This window comes from Leucoraja erinacea, chromosome 1, assembly GCF_028641065.1.
Source record: "Leucoraja erinacea ecotype New England chromosome 1, Leri_hhj_1, whole genome shotgun sequence".
NCBI lineage: Eukaryota > Metazoa > Chordata > Chondrichthyes > Rajiformes > Rajidae > Leucoraja > Leucoraja erinaceus.
Window position 1 is genome coordinate 51,840,518 of NC_073377.1, and position 20,584 is coordinate 51,861,101.

At 40.2% G+C, this 20,584-nt stretch overlaps 1 protein-coding gene across 7 annotated transcripts in view; it reads right to left on the reverse strand.

The window, feature by feature from the left end:
• The window catches only part of pde4d (phosphodiesterase 4D, cAMP-specific), a 679,382-nt gene that overhangs the window by 113,519 nt on the left and 545,279 nt on the right, over nt 1-20,584 (reverse strand). For 6 of the 7 annotated variants that reach the window (XM_055634750.1, XM_055634704.1, XM_055634738.1 and 3 more), the window contains one exon: nt 17,791-17,840. In XM_055634750.1, coding sequence (XP_055490725.1) covers nt 17,791-17,840 — 50 coding nt within the window. Of the gene's footprint in view, nt 1-17,415; nt 17,498-17,790; nt 17,841-20,584 lie in introns of all 7 variants that reach the window. The other variant, XR_008723375.1, reaches the window with a different exon arrangement.

The following is a 20,584-nucleotide window of genomic DNA, read 5'->3' on the forward strand; positions in this document are numbered from 1 at the left end:
ATTTTAAAGTCCGGGGTACTCGCAGCTGCGGGAGATCGAGAAATTGCGAGAGCCTTGAGGTGCTCAAGCAGCTTGTCCGAAACGGCACCAATTTCTGACGTTTTTCTGATCCAGGTACGTTGTTGGAAGTTGTAGTTGAGCCTTTTATTTTCCGCAGCTCCGCAAAAGTCGCCGCAGGCAGGCGCCATCTTGCTCCTCATGTAGACAGGAAATACTACAATATTTAGAATCCTACAAACTGTCTCTGTACCTGCTCTTCAGAAATGAAGTTAAAGATATCGGCTCATATTTCACGATCACAACTATTTTAATATTAGCCGTATATCTGTTTCACCATTTATTTTATAGGACGGGCATTTATTGCATTTTGAGCAAATCACAAGGCTTTGGAGGAACTCAGTGGTCAAGGCAGCATCTGGGGGAGGGAATGTACAGATGGCATCTCTAGTCGGGACCTTTCTTCACAATTGCTTTGATGAAGATACTCCCATACTGTTATTGGATAGCCAGTTCCAGGAATTAAATCCAGTGAAGAAAGAACAGTAATATATTTATATGTCAAGAGAGCATTGTGGTGTTGGTGGTGGTGTTCACATTAACTGGCTCTCCACAGCAAGAATTATATTGTTATCACTGTTCTACAGAAACCAGCAAATACAATCAGCCATTTCACGTAGGGTATTGTGACAAATGATATCCTACTCAGAGCATTACAGTTTGTGCAGCTCTGCGCTCAAACTCACAGCAGGAGATGCTTGGGCAGCCAGGGCATTTTCAAACAAAATGTGCACATACAAGGAGGTCCTCACGGAGGAATGAGGTTGAATATTTGTTATCGTGAAGCAATAACCCATTTACGAATATCAGAGAAGTGGTGTGGAAATAGACCACTCTGTACAAAGCAGCAGATTCAACAGCATTGAAGCTGTGTGACATCAGAGAACTAATTTAAATAGGTAATTTTGTAGAGATAATATGACAGTCCCATATGAAGGGAAGTTAAGGTGATGGACACTCCATTTAAATACAATGTCAAAAATAAGGTAAAACAATCAAGGTATTCTTGCTGCAGAGAGCTGGTTGGTAGAAGGTTATAATCCACCACTTGCTATGGACATACGTAGTTCCAGCAACAAAAGCAGCCCAGCATCCTCAGAACAATGTGTAGGAAGGAACTGCAGATGCTGGTTTATACTGAAGATAGACACAAAATGCTGAAGTAACTCAGCGGGACAGCCAGCATCTCTGGAGAGAAGAAATGGGTGACAATTCAGGTCTCAACCAAAAATGTCACCCATTCCTTCTCTCCAGAGATGCTGCCTGTTCCGTTGAGTTACTCCAGCATTTTGCATCTATCTTCTTTGAAGGGTCTCGACACGAGATTTTGCTGATTCCTTCTCTCTGGAGATGATGCCTGTCCCGCTGAGTTACTCCAGCATTTTGTGTCATCCTTCCAAAGAAAGCAGCCGACTTGATTGACACACTCTCTCCTCCAATTCTATTGCACAATGGCTGCAGGGTACAGCATCTATAAAATACATTATTATTAGCCACCTAGGCTATACCATAAGCACCTTTTGCAGAAATAACATCACAAACAGAAACATAGAAACTACATGCAGGAGTAGGCCATTCGGCCCTTCGAGCCAGCACCGCCATTCAATATGATCATGGCTGATCATCCAAAATCAGTACCCCGTTCATGCTTTTCCCCCATATCCTTTGATTCCTTTAGCCCCAAGAGCTAAATCTAACTCTCTTGAAAACATCCAGTGAATTGGCCTCCACTGCCTTCTGTGCCAGAGAATTTTACAGATTCACAACTCTAAGGGTGAAAACGGTTTTCCTCATCTCAGTCCTAGTGGCGTAAGCACAGAGTTGATGTGGACAAGCTTTTCCCTTGGAGAATAGGGAAGATTCAAACAAGAGGACATGACTTTAGAATTAAGGGACAGAAGTTTAGGGGTAATATGAGAGAAGTTTAGGGGTAATATTACTCAGAGAGTGGTAGCGGTGTGGAATGAGCTTCCAGTGGAAGTGGTGGAGGCAGGTTCATTGGTATAATTTAAAAGTAAATTGGATAGGCATATGGATGAGAAGGGAATGGAGGGTTATGGTATGAGTGCAGGCAGGTGAGACTAAGGGGAAAAAAAAATTGTTCGGCACGGACTTGTAGGGCCGAGATGGCCTGTTTCCGTGCTGTAATTGTTATATGGTTATATGGTTATAAGCAGAAATATCTGCCTACAACACCAGCTGAGTGCCAAACAGAGAGAGGTCTGTGAATTAGAAAATCCACAATAATGTAAGAAATCCTTAACAATCACCGTGGCTTGTTCTTTACTTAAGTTTCCAGTGGTCAATCACAAGGTCAGGCAATCATTGTTCATTTACACAGTAACATGCTATGAAAAAATAGGTCATTCATTTTTGTGCTTGTGAGCATCCCCTGAACAAAAAGCCTGATTTTCAGCATGTATTTTTCGCCTTAATTATATTAAAACACTGCTAAACTTAATGTTGAATGTGCAAAAGTACAAATTAACTGAATACATATCAATAGATATTGCTTTATATTTCCCGCCTTAAGATATAGAATTCTAAATTTTAATCATCTTTAAAATTCAGGAAGACAGTGAAGAATGTTGTCAGAAATAACGGCAGAATCTTGAACAGCTGGGCAAGTAGGCTGAGGATTGATAAAATGGCATTGAATTCAGATAAGGGCAAGATGTTGTATTTTGAAAAGGCAAATCAACAAGGTCTTTCACTTGAATGGTAGGGTCCGGGGGAGTGTTGTGGAACAGAGGGATCTAGGACACAATATATAGAGTGTCACAGGCAGATTAGGTGGCGAAGAAGATAGAAACAAGTAACTAGTGCAAGAGTAACTCAACGGGTCAGGCAGCATCTCTGGAGAATATAGTTGGGGATGTTTTGGGTCAGGACATGTGGGGGGGGGGGGGGGGGGGGGGGGGGAGGGGAAGAAAGCTGGAAGAGAGGAGAACCTTTGTGTGTGCCCCACCCCCACACAATCGGTTTGAAGAAGGGTCTTCTTCAGGTTAAAATGAGGGTTTATTGTATACTACATATGGAGAGCAGAGAAGGGCTTGTGTGTGGCTACCTGACCTGCTAAGTTACTCCAGCACTCTGTGTCCATTTGTGTATTGACCAGCATCTGCAGTTCTTTAGGGCCTGTCCCACGGCAATTTTTTTGGCGACTGCCGGCATCATTGATTTGCGACATGACGCGGCGTGATGACATATGACGAGCGGTGCTTTTTCAAGTGTTGCAATATTTTTATTGTCGTTGCTGGATTTTGAAATGTTCAAAATCTTTTGGCAACACTGATATGACGCCGGCAGTCACCGAAAAAATCGGCAATTGGGACAGGTACCTTTGTTTCCACATACTCCAGTTGAGGCCTAATCAAAGTCCTATTGAAAGTGGAATTAAGTTCAAAGATCAGTCATGATGCATTGAACGGAATAGCAGGTACAATGGAGCAGTGGCAAGAGTCAAGTTAAGTCTGTTTATGCGTCATATAAATACTGACAATCGGCAAAGAAATCCATTTCAAGATATGTGAAAGGTCCCAACCCGAAATGTCACTGATCCATGTTCTCCAGAAATGCTGCCTGACCCGCTGAGTTACTCCAGCTCTTTGTGTCCTTTTGGTCATACCACTGACTAGAAGAATTGGGATGTTCCAGTGCCCTCCGTAATGTTTTGGGACAAAGACCCATCATTTATTTATTTGCCTCTGTACTCCACAATTTGAGATTTGTAATGGAAAAAAAAAAACACATGTGGTTAAAGTGCACTTTGTCAGATTTTAATAAAGGCCATTTTTACACATTTTGGTTTCACCATGTAGAAATTACAGCAGTGTTTATACATAGTCCCCCCATTTCAGGGCATCAAAATGTTTGGGACACAGCAATGTCAAGTAAATGAAAGTAGTCACGTTTAGTATTTTGTTGCATATCCTTTGCATGCAATGACTGCTCAAAGTCTGCGATTCATGGACATCGCCAGTTACTGGGTGTCTTCTCTGGTGATGCTCTCTGCCAGGCCTGTATTGCAGCCATCTTTAGGTTATGCTTGTTTTGGGGGCTAGTCCCCTTCAGTTTTCTCTTCAGCATATAAAAGGCATGCTCAATTGGGTTCAGATCAGGTGATTGACTTGGCCACTCAAGAATTGACCATTTTTTAGCTTTGAAAAACTCCTTTGTTGCTTTAGTAGTATATTTGTGATCATTGTCTTGCTGTAAAATGAACCGCCACCCAATGAGTTTTGATGCATTTGTTTGAACTTGAGCAGATAGGATGTGTCTATACACTTCAGAATTCATTATGTTACTACCATCAGCAGTTGTATCAACAATGAAGATAAGTGAGCCAGTACCTTCAGCAGTCATACATGCCCAGGCCATGACACCCCCACCACTGTCTCACAGATGAGGTGGTATGCTTTAGATCTTTAGCAGTTCCTTCTCTCCTCCATATTTTGCTCTTGCCATCACTCTGATATGTTAATCTTCGTCTCATCTGCCACATGGCCTTTTTCCAGAACTGTGGTTGCTCTTTTCAGTACTTCTTGGCAAAGTGTAACCTGGCCATCCGATTTTTGCGGCTAACCAGTGGTTTGAATCTTGAAGAGTAGCCTCTGTATTTCTGTTCACAAAGTCTTCTGCGGACAGTGGTCATTGACAAATCCACACCTGACTCCTGAATAGAGTTTCTGATCTGTCGGACAGGTGTTTGGGGATTTTTCTTTATTACAGAGAAAATTATTTTGTCAACAGCTGTGGAGGTCTTCCTTGGCCTGCCATTCCCTTTGTGATTAGTAAGTGCTCTCTTTCTTCTTAAAGACGTCCCCAACAGTTCATTTCGGTAAGCCTAAGGTTCGGCTGATGTCATAACAATCTCATAACGGCTTCTTTGACTTTCATTGGCACAACTTTGGTCCTCATGTTGATAAACAGCAATAAAAGTTTCTGGTGGAGGAAAGACTAGGTGCTGAGAGCTCTCTTATACGTGCATGAAGGGGGCATATAAACTCACCCGAGCAATTACAAACACCTATGAAACCATGTGTCCCAAACATTATGGTGCCCTGAAATGGGGGGACTATGTATAAACACAGCTGTAATTTCTACATGGTGAAACCAAAATGTATAAAAATGCCCTTTAATAAAATCTGACAATGTGCACTTTAACCACATGTGATTTTTTTTTCTATTACAAATCTCAAATTGTGGAGTACAGAGGCAAATAAATAAATGAAAGGTCTTTGTCCCAAACATTATGGAGGGGACTGTATGCTACAGTTGTACACTTGGAATATTGTGTTCAGTTTTGATCACCCTGCTCGAGGAAAAACAGCATTAAGCAGGAAAAAATGCAAAGATCACTTACAAGAATATTGCCAGGCGTTGAGCTGTAGGGTTGGGCAGTTTGGTCTTTATTCTTTGGAGCATAGGAGTCCGAGGTGTTATCTTATAGAGGTGTATAAATACACAAGGGGCACGGATAATGTGAATGGACACAGATAATTGTGATAAGTAATTAAATAGTATTTGTATATAATCAAATATCCACATATCATTTGCATTTACCAATAATCTTTTGCAACTGCACAACCAGGTAATCTCCTCCATAGAACTGCATCTTCTTTAACAGAAAGGTGGGCACTATTCACTCACCATGCCTTCTCCTTGGCTGCACACATATTTCCTTCCCAATGTATTAAATACAAATTAATCTCTTTGACACGCAAGATCGCTGTGGTCAAATTTATCGGTCACTGCAAACTACCAGTCAGAACTAGAGAAAATCATCAAAAACTGCAGAGGCTGGAAAACAAAAACAGCCAATGTTGGAAAATCTCAGCAGGTTGGGCAGCATCCACAGAAAGAGAAACAGTTAATGTTTCAAGTCTAAGTAAGGAAGGATTACAGACCTGAAACAATATTTTTGTCACTACAAGTTCAAACAAGAGTAAAAAGAAGGAGGTGAATGAAGCAATGGGAAGTAAGGATTATGTAAATAGAGAATAGAATGAAGAGAGAGAAAGGAGAGAGGCAGATGAAATGGAAAAGAGTAAATAAGAAAACGGTTGGAGAGGTTTTTTTGTTTTCTGTGCACCACTGTGGGAGTTGAGGAGGAAGCTCATTAGGTCTGTAATTCCAAATTTACGTGATTGTAAATCATGAGTTTATGAAATTAGAAACTACGATGAAGGAACAGGTGTAGAAAGGATGGTGTGATATGGGAGACTTTTGTACACTTTTGTTCATATTTCAATGAAACTCTGTGAGTGTTACTGCTTCTTCAGAGTTTCAGCAAATGGAATTAACATTCTGCTTGGATTTCAAATTGTGCTCCAATGTAGTTCAAGGGCAATGGAATTATTCACAGGTGCAATAATTCAGATCGTAGGACAATTTATTGTTTCTAATACTATATGGGTACATTTATATCATTTGTAAATATTTACTATTTGCATAACCTCATAACTAATTCCAGCTATCCAATTAGATACCTTATGCTGCATCCCTTCCAATGCCAAAACATATCTTCTGTTGTATAGCAACCAAAACAGGATCTCAGGAGGGGCAGGGCTAATGTTCTGTATAAACCATCTGCAAACTGCTGCTCTTCATCTGACTTTGTGTTTGTCTTATTTACAGCTCCAGCACACATACTAATGGATCCATTGACGTAGCTTTCACTTTATTTTAATTCTCTGGAAATAGTCGTCAGTCACTTATAATAGTTATTGTTCATCCCACGTTGCCTTTGAGAAGAGGGTGGTGAATGTAATTCTTAACTCCATAACTAACGCTCTTCTTGAACCACTGTACATTGCATTATGAATGCACCTTCACATTTCTGGTAAAGAGGAATTACCAGTATTTTGACTCGGTGTCAATAATTTTGCACTCAACCACCAATTCCTGCTGTGGGGGTTAGGCTAAAATTGTGACAATAGGTGACAATAGGTATTTTTTCACCTAAGAATGTCACGGCTTTTTCATTTCAGAGAGTTTCTCTTGATTACACAAAGGGCAAATGATGTTCATGTACATTGATCAGCACACACAGAGAGTTGTGAGTGTGGAATTCTCTGCCTCAAAGGGCGGTGGTGGCCAATTCTCTGGGTACTTTCAAGATAGACCTAGATAGGGCTCTTAAAGATAATGGAGTCAGGGGATATGGGGAGAGGCAGGAACAGGGTACTGATTGGGGATGATCACCTATGATCACATTGAATGGCGGTGCTGGCTCGAAGGGCCGAATGGCCTACTCCTGCACCTACTGTCTACTGTCATCACTGAGGATATAAAAACCTTTTTTTTCCTTCTGCAAAGATCTTCATAACCAGGACGAGCAATGCAAAAAAATCAGTGGCCGTACCGATTCTACCCATTGTGACATGGGAGGTCATTCAAAAGTGCTCCCATACCACAATTCTCATCAAGTCTCATTCACCCATCATTACTCAGCTCACTGATCTACCATGGTTTAGTTTAGTTTAGTTTACAGATACAGCATGGAAACAGGCCCTTCGGCCCACTGAGTCCGCACCGACCAGCGATCCCCGCACAATAACACTATCCTACACCCACTAGGGACAATTTTTACATTTACCAAGCCAATTAACCAACATACCTGTACGTCTTTGGAGTGTGGGAGCAAACCGAAGATCTCGGAGAAAACCCATGCAGCTCACAGGTGCAAACTGCGTACAGAGAGCACCCGTAGTCAGGAACAAACCCGGGTCTCCAGTGCTGCATTTTGCTGTAAGGCAGTAACTCCACTGCTGCGCCACCGTGCCACCCTAATAATGCCTTAACTTTAAAACTGTAACCTGCTCTTTTAATTGCTCCGTTCAGCCAGCACTCTGACAACCTCTGAGATTTTTCCCCCCCCCTCAATTTCTGACCTCCGATTCATGCTAAATGTAATCATTTACAGCCACCCTTAATTCAGTTGCTGAGTCTCTAAACTCAGGAGAGTCTTCCCTCAACATCTCCCCTTATTTACATCCCTTTAAGTTCCTTCTTAGGCCCAATCATTTGGCCAGTTACAATTACATCACTTTATGTAGCTGCTAGGTGTTAAATGTGGTTTATTCATTCATTTTAGGGATCTAGCATCACTGGCAAGTTGAGTATTAATGGCACATTACAAACAGCCCTCAAGGTGGCAGTGTGTACTCCCCACAGTGCTGCAGTCTTCTAGTATTTGAACCAATTGTCAAATAAGAAATTGTGATATATTTCCAAGTTAGGATAGGTCTTTATCCTTGTTGGTGGTGGCAGTAATGGGTTCAAGAGGGGCTGACAAACTGCCGTGCATTCTGTAATGCTCCTGATTTTCTTGGAAGCTTTTTTCTACGTTAAAGATGTTTTTTATGTAAGTGAAATTTACTGCCGCAACATAATTTTTACTTCAAGAAAGCCTTGTGTCTTTTATTTTCATTTCTGGAAGAAATTCATATATCTGATAGCACAAATGAGAAGGCTATCTTTGAAAAACAGAGGAAGTCTAGCTATTGTTGGTCAACAAATTGTTTAATAGACAATAATCTTACCTTTGCTTTAAAGCTAACTCACAGACACATTTCAAATCTCTGCCAGTCTTAGGTAGTGGTTTCTTCATTGTGCAACTTGTAGGAATTAAGTTACCTTATTGGGCTTGGGAGGTAGATTAGCTATTGATTTTACACCCCACTCAATTTCAACTAATTGTCTAAAATCAGGAACTGTATGCTGTGACATTTTTTCATCACTTAATGTCATTTCATACGGTCAATAAGTCACAACCATCCTTTATCGAACTGGAATATGAGAAAAAATAGAAAACAGCAGAAAACTTTGGCCAACGATTGGCCAGGTGGGCTGAGGAATGGTTGATGGAATTTAATGCAGAAAAATGTGAGATATTGCATTTTGGGAAGTCTAACATGGGCCGGATTTACACAGTGAATGTGCAGAGCTCTGGGTTGGGTTGTAGAGCAGAGGGATCTGGGAGTGCAGGTGCATAGTTCCCTGAAGTTGCAGTCACAGGTAGATCGGGTGGTCAAAATGGCTTTTGGCATTTTAGCCTTCATCAGCTAGAGTACTGAGTATAGAAGTTGGGAGGTCATGTTACAGTTGTATAAGACCTTGGTGAGGCCATATTGAGAATATCGTGTTCAGTTCTGGGTACCATGTTATAGGAAACATATTGTCAAGCTGGACAGGGTACAGAGAAGATTTATGAGGATGTTGCCAGGACTAGAGGGTCTGAGCTATAGATAGGGGTTGACCAGGCTGGGAATATATTCCTTACGGATATACGAATATATTCCATAACTAACGGCCGAAAATTCACAAAACGGACAGAAGAAAATCGCTTACTGGCAGATGCTTGTTGTAAGTGACGTCATCAGAAATCGACTCTGGTATTTTAAAGGACCGGTAGACGTTACTCCAGAAGACTTCCTATAGTTCCTAAAGGATCTAAATCACCTCGGAAGAAATGCCCTGTGGAAAGTGAGGAAACCTCTGAAGAAGAAGCCTCGACTTCGAGTATGAAGCACCCCTTGAAAAAGCAGCAAGACAACCTTTGGTGGAAGTTATCAGAGCTTTATTGGATGAGCAACTTGCGATTGTAAAGTCGAACATCGCTGCTGGGAGAGCAGAAATCTGTGATAAGATCGATAAGATAGATGTCCGCATAGAGGAGGTGAATTCCTTTCTGAAGGGGGTAATTCAAAGGCTCGGAACTGATATCAGCCGTAAGTTGGAACCCATTCTCGCTACTTCAAAACAACATAGTGAAGCCATTCGAGAATTGGAAGCTGCTACTATCAAAAATGCTCAGACAACACACAGACTGTTGACTGAATTGGAACGTATATTTCTGGGTAACTTGACAAGGTGACTGAAAAATGTCTTGATCTGGAAGGACGTTCTAAACGCCAAAACTTAAGGATTGTTGGGGTGAAAGAAGGAATAGAACAGGGTAAAAACCTTCGTGATTTTCGGCTCAATTACTCCAAGATGTACTTAACCTGGATGAAAAACCCAAACTGGATCAGGCGCACAGAGCTCTGAGAGCCCGGCCAGGACCCACAGCTCAACCAAGGCAGCTGATTCTGAAGATACATCATTCCTACGTTTTAGAAGACATCATGAAAAGTTGCCAACAACAGAAATCTGACCTTTGAAGGGGATAACATATGAATCTTCAGAGATTATCCAGCCGAAGTCGTCAAGAAAAGAGCACTCTTTACCAAGTCGAGAGTCATTCTGAGGGACATACCAGATCTCAGATACGGTCTACTGTATCCAGCCAAACTGAGAGTCACATATAAAGCGACAGAACACCTCTTTATCGATCCGGATAAAGGATTCAAGTTTGCCCAAGATATTGCGGATTCCGTCGAGGATAAGTAACTGTCTTATCGAGTTTATGTCATGATGCCAACCAAGAGGACCACACTGTGTTTACACTGAACTTATACTGTGTCTTTAATTCATTCCAACTGTAACACTTATACAGTAGAGTTGTAGAGAGAGAGAGAGGGAGAGAGAGGGAGAGGGAGGGAGAGGGAGGGAGAAGGAGTGAGGTAGTGTTAGAGAGAGTTAATGTAAGTGAGAGTTGTTTAGAGGAAGTTCTGGAACGTTTTGGGGGGCTGGGGAGCGATGGGGGTGGATGAGAGGCATAGGAAGAGGGAGGGAGAGAGAGAGAGTGCGGGTAAGTGCTGGGAAGTATTGAGCCTGTCTTGGCAAGTCTGGGGGAAGTTTCAGAGATTGAATTAGAATGTGTGGGAAAGGTGGTGGGAGGCAGAGAGGGAGGGAGAGAGAGAGAGAGAGAGGTTGCTTTGTCTATGTAAACTACATTTGTAATCAACAAGCTGCCACAAGCTCACTGACTTTGAATCGGCTAATAGCTTAACATACTAATATTAGAAAGTTACGCAATATGTTTTGTATATTAATCTAATATCCAATATTTAACTACCAAATGTATTGTATGCATTTATATTGTGTTTATACTTAATATGCTGTTATAAAGTTGCCGATACAAAGTTGGCTAACATGCCAAACAGAGAACTTGACAGATTGCATGGTAGAGCGAGAGGGAGCACAGTAGAGAAGGGGAGGGGTAGGGGTAGAGCAGTAGAGAGTTAGAGGGAGAGGGAGCGAGAGGCAGAGGGAGCGAGGGAGCACTAGAGAGAGTCATCGTAAGTGAGAATTAGTTAGTGGAAGTTGTGGAAAGCTCAGGGAGTGAGGGGAGGGATGGGGGAAGGCGAGAGGGGCAGGGAGAGGTAAAGAGAGAGAGAGGGGTTGAGTAAGTGTTGGGAGGTATTGAACGAGTTGTGGTAAGTGTGTGGAAAAGGTGGTGGGAGGCAGAGGGAGGCAGAGAGGGAGGCAGGAGAGGCAGAGAGAGGCAGAGAGAGGCAGAGGGAGGCAGAGGGAGGCAGAGGGAGGCAGAGGGAGGCAGAGGGAGGCAGAGGAGAGGCAGAGAGAGGAGGAGACAGAGAGGGAGAGAGAGGAGAGAGAGACAGAGCAGAGAGAGAGGCAGAGAGGGAGAGGAGAGAGAGAAGGAGAGAGTGAGACGGAGAGGGAGAGAGAGAGAGAGAGAGAGAGGAGAGAGAGAGAGGAGAGAGAGAGAGAGAGAGAGAGAGAGAGAGAGAGAGAGGCTGCTTTGTCTATGCAAACTGCATGTGGAATTAACAAGTTGTTATAAGTTCGCCGACTTTGAATCGGTCAATAGCTTACATACTAATATTAGAAAGTCATGTAATAAGTCTTATATATTAATCTAAATATCCACTATTTAATTACCTTTTTAGTGTACAAAAAGATACTTAACCTCTTGGGAATATTGATCCCTTGATGAACTTTTACACTGTTTTTTTATTCTGTTCTGTTCAGTGTTTTTTAACTCCTTAAGGAGCGGAGTTATTTGATATCAACATCTATGGAAGCTATCATGAATTACACCACCAGTGGGTGGTATTCACTAGCAGCATTACTTTATGCTGCAATTTTCATTGTTTTTCTTTTTTACCTATTTTTTCAACGAAATAGCTTATCTATTCTTGTTAATGCACTTTTTTTCTGGGAGATACCTCCAGGGGATAGGGAATAATGGAACAGGGCTCACCCGCCCAGCAAGTAAAAGATTCATTTTAAATATTGTGTTGGACCATTTGAAGCAAAGGAAACTATGTAAGCTTTAAAATGCAAGACAACGCCACTAGGAAAATTGGAGAAATTACATTTTGTAGTTGGAACGTCAGGGACGTCAATGAGCCAATTAAAAGGAGCACGGTTTTAGCCCATTTAAAATCTATTAATACTGACATAATATTTTTACAGGAGACGCATCTCAAAAAGGGAGCTCATAACATGCTGAAGGCTAGCTGGATTGATCAATTATATCACTCTACTTTTCTTACCAAAGCAAGAGGCACTGCAATCCTAATTCGCAAAGGTACACCATTTAAACGCAAATCCACTATAGCCGATAAGGAAGGTAGGTACATTATAATATCTGGGGAATTACACTCAGCCCCACTTACTATGGTGAACATCTATGCTCCTAATTTCGATAACCTAATAAAATATTTAATATAATTTCAGACTCCTGTCAGCAGAATCTGATTATTGGAGGAGACCTAAATTGTGTATTAGATCCATATTTGGATAAATCTTCACAGCAAACGCGAAATACTTCAAAATCAAAATCCAGTGAACTTTTAAATACTTCCATAAAAAACACAAACTTAACCGATGTATGGAGGATTGCCAACCCGTCCGGAAGAGAATACTCTTTTTATTCAGGTGTTCACAAAATGTATACACAAATTGATTATTTTCTGGTGGATTCAAAACTTAACCCTTTTACATTCAATCCAAAATACCATAATAACATCATTTCTGACCATTGTGGATTTAATCCACAAATACTAACTGAGCCAAGTTGTTGTGACAACTTGAAGCAACAGATGGAATTATTCTATGAGACAAATGACACTCCCGGTATTTTGGCTACATTATTGTGGGAATCTTTCAAGGCCTTTATCAGAGGCTGCATTATCTCATACCAAGCTTTTCAAAACAAAAAAAAACAGGTTGGAACAATTGGAATTAGAAAAACAGATTAAACAGCTTGACTCAGAAAATGCGATTGATCCAACTACTGTTGAACATAATAAGATAGCAGCATTAAAATTTAAATTAAATCAGATCCTCTCGGCAAAAGTTATTAAGATATTTCAATACACTAAGTTAAAAAATGTCAAATTTGGTGATAAACCGCATCAACTTCTGGCACGCCAACTGAGAAAAATTGAAAAAGTTCATACTGTTCAAAAAATTAGATCAGAAAAAGGAGAGCTGCTCACACTTCCCAAAGTCATTAATGAAAGATTCCTAAAATTCTATCAAAATCTATATGCATCAAAAATATCAGCCGACTGCAAAGATCAAAAACTCTCTTGACAATTGCAACCTCCCATCACTTAATGAGGAGGAACGAGAAGAAATAGGTGCTGAGATTACAATAAATGATATTGAAGAGACTAGCAAATCACTGAAAAGTGGGAAAACGCCAAGTCCAGATGAGTTCAGTAATGAATTCTACAAAAAATTCAATGATTTAATTTCCCCACGTTTACGAGCCCTTTATATACATGCTTTTAAAGAACAGATCTTACCACAAACCCTTGCTGAATCAACCATTACATTGATACCTAAAAAAGATAAAAATCTTGAAGAAAATCAAAATCTTGAAGAGCCTGGATCATATAGAGCAATAGCTCTTCTAATGATCAGAAAATATTAGCCAAGACTTTGGCAAGAAGACTATGTCTATACATTAGTAAATTAATACATTCAGAGCAAACTGGGTTTATACCCAAGCGACATTCATTTAATAATGAGACGCCTGTTTAATAAAATGTATTCACACTGAACGATAAATGAAGATTTAACAATTATTTCTTTAGATGCAGAAATAGCTTTTGACCAAGTAGAATGGACCTATCTCTTTACAGTGTTGGAAACATTCCAATTAGGAGAAAGTTTCAATTAATGGGTAAAGCTGTTATATAACAACTCGACAGCCAGTATATTGACTCATCAAATTCTGTCACCTAAATTTCAATTATCCAGGATGTGCCCTTTCACCAATGTTATTTGCCTTAGCCATAGAACCCTTAGCAGAAAACATCAGAGTACATTTGGATATTCATGGATACGATACTAAACATACCAATAACAAGATTTTGTTATATGCAGACGATGTACTCTTATACATCACCAAGTCCCAAATTAGTATCCCAAATGTATTAAACCTTATAGAACAATTTGGTTCCTTTTCAGGGTATAGAATAAACTGGAATAAAAGTGAAACTATGCCAAAAAAAGCTCAAGACCCTTCACAACTTCAAAAATGTCCTTTGTTATTGTTATTGAAAAATTTAGATACCTTGCGAAATCTCCTCATGTTATGCTTACTTTGAGGACGTTCTCTGCCCTCCAACAGAAGTTGTGTGAGACCCTCTCTCGCTCCTCCCCCTCTATGATTTCTGCCCAAAGGGTCCCGACCTGAAATGTCATCTATCCACGTTCTTCAGAGATGCTGCCTGACCTGCCGAGTTACCCCAGCACTTTGTTTCCCGAAGAATAAATATAAATTTTAAATTATATTTGCAAAATAAGAGAGTTAGTAAGGCAAAGATGACGGACATCAGATCCTGATGTAGCTATTTATCTCTCCCTATTTAGCTGACTGATCATCCTCTTTGTATACCTCATGTGTTTGAGTCTACATGCTTGAGATGCTGCTGCAAGTAAGACTTTTCATTGCACCTGTATCTCACCATACTCGTGTGTCTGACAATAAACTCAACTTCTTGATTATTACGGGTGTCAGAGGTTATGGGGAGAAGGCAGGAGAATGGGGTTAGGAGTGATAGGTAGATCAGTCATGATTGAATGGTAGAGTAGACTTGATGGGCCGAATAGCCTCATTCTACTCCTATCCCTTAGGAACTTTGTACTTTCCATCCGAGCCTTCCGATATCCTCTGACCAATCATGACTATTTAGCCAAGGACTGAGCCTCCCTAAATGAAGAATATATCTCCCAACCTCATCTCAAGCATTTCCCCAGCTTTGTCACAGTTCCTGACATCTGCCTGAATCAATACTGTGTTATGTTGAAGGCAAAACTAAAAGTTGACTGTGTCAAGTAATTGCAAGGTAGTGTACTCAGGGCAAAACATGTGTTCTTTGCTACCATCTAACGTATTTCTATGATAGTGCAATCTGCCATGATTACCATGACAACCAGCTATTGCTCGATCATGCATTATTAGAAGAACAAGTGCTGGAAATTCAAAACAGATCTGACAAAACTTGCAAAAATAAAATACATATTTGGGAGGGAGGGAGGAAAAAGAGAAGGGGATTGTTAGTTCACAGGGAGGTGGGGAATTCTCCAATTTCAGGTAACTAACCAACCCCACCTTCCCTTCTCTCTCCCCCTCCCCCTTTATCCCTTCTCTCTCCCCTTTCCTTCCTGTGCCTCACCTGGACATGCACCCATTTTTCCCTTCCCCTCCCCTGGCTACTGACCTGCAGAAGACTTCAACAGGTACAGTGAAAAATGAACTGATGCTGATGTGAAAAATGATGCTCAATTATGAGAATGGTGCTCAAGACACCCAAATATTACCAATTAAGTTAGAGAAAGAGATTGGAAGAATGCCACTGAAATTCTCCCCATGTATCTTTTTGCTATTGTTAAGTTTTTCCTCTATTTCGAGTTTACAAGATTTTTCTTCTCGACTATAACAAATGGAAAATTCATGAGGCAGCAATCTGAGAGGCTTGTTACACAGAGGTTTGAGAGTTTCCACCTTGCTGCAGAAAGAGCAGGGGGAAAACTGTCTTGAATTCTTCTGGAGTTGCTCAACATCCTTTTATACATTCAATGCCTGGAAAGGAATCACAACTCCACCCAGGGTTTGCCAAATAGACAACTCAGAATAAGAAAAGGTTTTTCTGAAGTGAATTTTCTCCACCAATCAGCTAAGAATGCATATGATGAACCAGGTGCACGGGAATACAATCAAGATGTCCAAAGACTCTCTAATCTCAAACAGAAATAGCCACCAGCTGACACTCGAAAATTAGGCCAGCTGAACAGATACAATGCAATGACAAATTTAAATGGAAGCGAGCTTTGAAAACTAAAAGGAACCCCCCCCCCCCCCCCATTTGTTTTTCCTTTCGTGAAACTGGAGGCACTAAGTGAAACTTGAATTTCACAATTTTCAGCAGAATGCAGACCTTTATATTGTGTTAAAGGTAAAACATGGAAAAATCTGTAATTTTTATTTATAGATTATTTTAAATAATTTTTGGTGACGTTGTATAGTCGGCAAGACACCAAGCTCTGAAATTCCCTTCCTAAATCTGACCAGCCATATTTTGCTGGCCATTTGGCCAAAGTTATGTGACTTCGAACCAAATTGTATTTAATAATTATCGTGTGACGAATTGGACATTTTCCTAAAGAACTTACAAATTGTACAGGTTCTACACGTATAATATATGTAGATGTTATTTTAACCAGAGTCTTCTAGGACTTGCTTATTAAAAGCGTGTTTGTGAACATATGTCATAATTTTAGAAATCATATGCAGATTGGATAAACTGCAAATTAAAACCTTCTCCAGTAACAGCTTTGCACCTCTTCATTATAATAAACATTACAAAAATGTGTAATACAATTAAGAATGACCTAATGCACACTGATTCTTTTCATAGTTTGTGAAACACTTTTAAGTAATAATAATCTCTAGTACAATCTTGAACCATAGACTATAGCTGAACTGAAATACACTTAAAAAACTCTTAAATATTCATTATTTTTAAAGTTCTCAAATAACTCAGAGAATCAGAGGTGTCAACTGAACTGACTGTCCATGTTTCTCTTCCAGACTATAAACATTTAGTTTAAAAAGGCATCTCTTTTAACAAAATCCCTTCAGAATTTATCCTCCTTGCAATCATTCAGTCAAATACCAACAAATGAAGACTTTATCTCTATGTTCTACAAGCCTACTTCAAATGACACACAAATCATTGTCTTCAAACCACAGGATCTACATGCAAAAAAAATTATGATTATGAAATATAAAATTTGTGCAGAACTTCAAAATACAATGGATTTGAAGAGTGGGACTAGTTGCATCTAAGAGGAGGCCCACACACAATGGCTCCCTTCTGTGCTGTAAACCTCTATTTTTAAGCTACATCTGATCTTAAAAGAAAAATTATCAATCCTCTTTTGTCTAGATCTCAAAACACATTTCTTTTGCTAACATTCACTTCTTACTTATTTTCTTTCTCAGCTTCAGGTTTTCTTGTAACTTGTCCAAGTTGTTTACAATGGATACGGATGACGTGTTCACAGATTTCTGGTGATAATAATTCACAGAAATGATATTCCTCTATTTTTAAGTCTTCCACCTTTTTCAGAATGTAAGATATGCCAACATATTGGATGACCTTTAGCAAATACACTATAATTTATCAACACAGGGCATGTAAATGGCTGGAAAAGTCATGAGTCTCATTTAATTAAATAGGTAACAGTAAGAACCTTTCAGATGTGAACTACATTCTACCGATCTCTTCATGAAAATGATGGACAGAATGTCACTTGGTATAATTTGCATTGAAACTAATAAGCAGCTAAAAACAAATTCACCTGTGAAACTTGGCTTAGCCATGGGTGGTTGGTTACACAATGGTGAGCGCCTGAGTAAAAATAAAAATGGAAAGTTAGATAATCTACCAAAGTTCTTCACTGAAGTGCAAGAATACTATCAGTCATCTGGTAGATCTTGCTTTTGACCTTTCTATCCAAGGATTCTCCTATCAACAGATTTGCACAATGTATACATATATATATGGCCAAACATGCTAAAAGTTCCATTTAAATATTTAAAAATTTAAAATTTCACTTTTCAACTTTGTTTTACTTAATTATCAGTCTGTGTAATTGGTTAAACATGCAAACTGTTCTATTAAAATATATCTTAAATTAAAATATAGTACTTTTCAACATTTTGTATACAATCACCAGTTACTGCATAAATGGTTAACAATAAAGCTTGAATTAAAACAAAAACAATACAATACGCAGTAGGTACGCCAGAATATGTGGTGGGAGAAACAAAATCAACATTACGGGTCAAACTAATTTTTAATGTATGCATAAAATTGGGATTTTTCTTAATCCTAATCATTAACAAAATTTCATGCCCTCCTTTGGTCCACCTGATTCCCTGTTTGAATTCTTCCCTGCATTCAATATATTCATTAGGCCCAGTCTAGCATCCATTTCAAGTGGACCACAATATAAAAGCAAGGATGTAATGTTGAGGCTAATATATAGAAACATAGAAAAAGGTGCAGGAGTAGGCCATTCGGCCCTTCGAGCCTGCACCGCCATTCAATATGATCATGGCTGATCATCCAACTCAGTATCCTGTACCTGCCTTCTCTCCATACCCACTGAACCCTTTAGCCACAAGGGCCACATCTAACACCCTCTTAAATAAAGCCAATGAACTGGCCTCAACTACCTTCTGCGGCAGAGAATTCCACAGTCATCCACAGTGGCTCATCATCCACAATCAGTACCCTGTTCCTGCCTTCTCCCCATATCCCCTCACTCCGCTATCTTAAAGAGCTCTATCTAATTCTCTCTTGAAAGCATTCAACGAACCGGCCTCCACCGCCCTCTGAGGCAGAGAATTCCACAGACTCACAACTCTCTGTGCTGAATGTTCATATTCCGAATATTGTGAGCAGGTTTTTGGCCCCATTTCTGAGGAAGGGTGGGCTGGGTTTGGAAAGGGTCCTGAAGAGCTTTACAAGAATGATTCTGGGGATGATTGGAGGAGCATTTAATGACTTTGGAGCTCCAATACTTGTTGGAACTTCAAAGGATGAGGGGGGATCATATTGAAACCTGATACCAGATAATGAAAGGCCAGGATAGAGAACCAGAGGGCACAGCCTCAGGATAAAAGGATGTACGTTTAGAAAGGAGACCAAGTGGAATTTCCATAGTCAAAGGGTGGTGAATCTGTGGAATCCATTGCCACAGATGGGTGTGGTGGCCAAGACATTGGGTATTTTTAAGGCAGAGAGGTTCTAGAGATTGATAGATTCTAGGAATGGTTTCAAAGATGACGGGAAGAAGGCAGAAGAATGGGGTCGAGAGGGGAAAAATAATCAGCCATAATTGAATAGCAGGATAGACTAGATGGCTGAATGGCCTAATTCTGCTCTTAAGTCTTATGGTCTAATTTAAGCTTCCTAAACATTACATATGCTTCTTTTTTTCTTTTTGACTAAATTTACAACATCTTTCGTCAACCAAGGTTGCTGAACCTTGCCATCCTTGTTTTCTTCCTGACTGGAATTCTTGTATTTAATTCGAATCAGCTGACCTCTAAACAACTCCCACGTCACATGTTGACTTACACAATAACAGCTGTGCCCGATCCCAGGTTTCTGCATAATAATGTTGTAATTTGTCTTTCACTAATTAAGCCCTCCCCACCCACCCCCAAACCCCCTCCCACCCTTCTTAGGTTCAGGATTACTCATTCATGACTCGCCATGCTTTGTCTAGCCACTTCACTTTTAGCTTTCTTTCTCCCCACCCCTACTATAACCATATAACCATATAACAATTACAGCACGGAAACAGGCCATCTCGGCCCTACAAATCCGTGCCGAACAACTTTTTTCCCTTAGTCCCACCTGCCTGCACTCATACCATAACCCTCCATTCCCTTCTCATCCATATGCCTATCCAATTTATTTTTAAATTATACCAACGAACCTGCCTCCACCACTTCCACTGGAAGCTCATTCCACACCGCTACCACTCTCTGAGAGTAAAGAAGTTCCTCCTCATGTTACCTGTAAACTTCTGTCCCTTAATTCTGAAGTCATGTCCTCTTGTTTGAATCTTCCCTATTCTCAAAGGGAAAAGCTTGTCCACATCAACTCTCTCTATCCCTCTCATCATTTTAAAGACCTCTATCAAGTCCCCCCTTAACCTTCTGCGCTCCAGAGAATAAAGACCTAACTTATTCAACCTATCTGAAGGAGCCCAACCTGAAACATCACCTATCCATCTTTCCAGAGATGCGGCCTGAACCACATTTTGGGTCTTTCGGTGGAACAGTCAAAAGTGTTTAATTGTCATATGTACCAAAATGGAACAATGGCATTCTTACTTGCAGCAAAATAACAGGTTTGTAAACACAGTATTCAGCAGATAACATTTAAGTTATATAATAGATGTCCCTAGTGCAACCAAAGTGGTTCAGAGTACGAAGCTTAGTTGGTATTTGTAGTGTTCAATAGCCTGAGATTGTTGGGAAGAAACTGTTCCTGCACCTGGAGGTCATGGTTTTCAGACTCCTATACTTTCTCCTCGATGGCAGGAGTGAAATGATAGTGCGGCCATATTCCAGAAA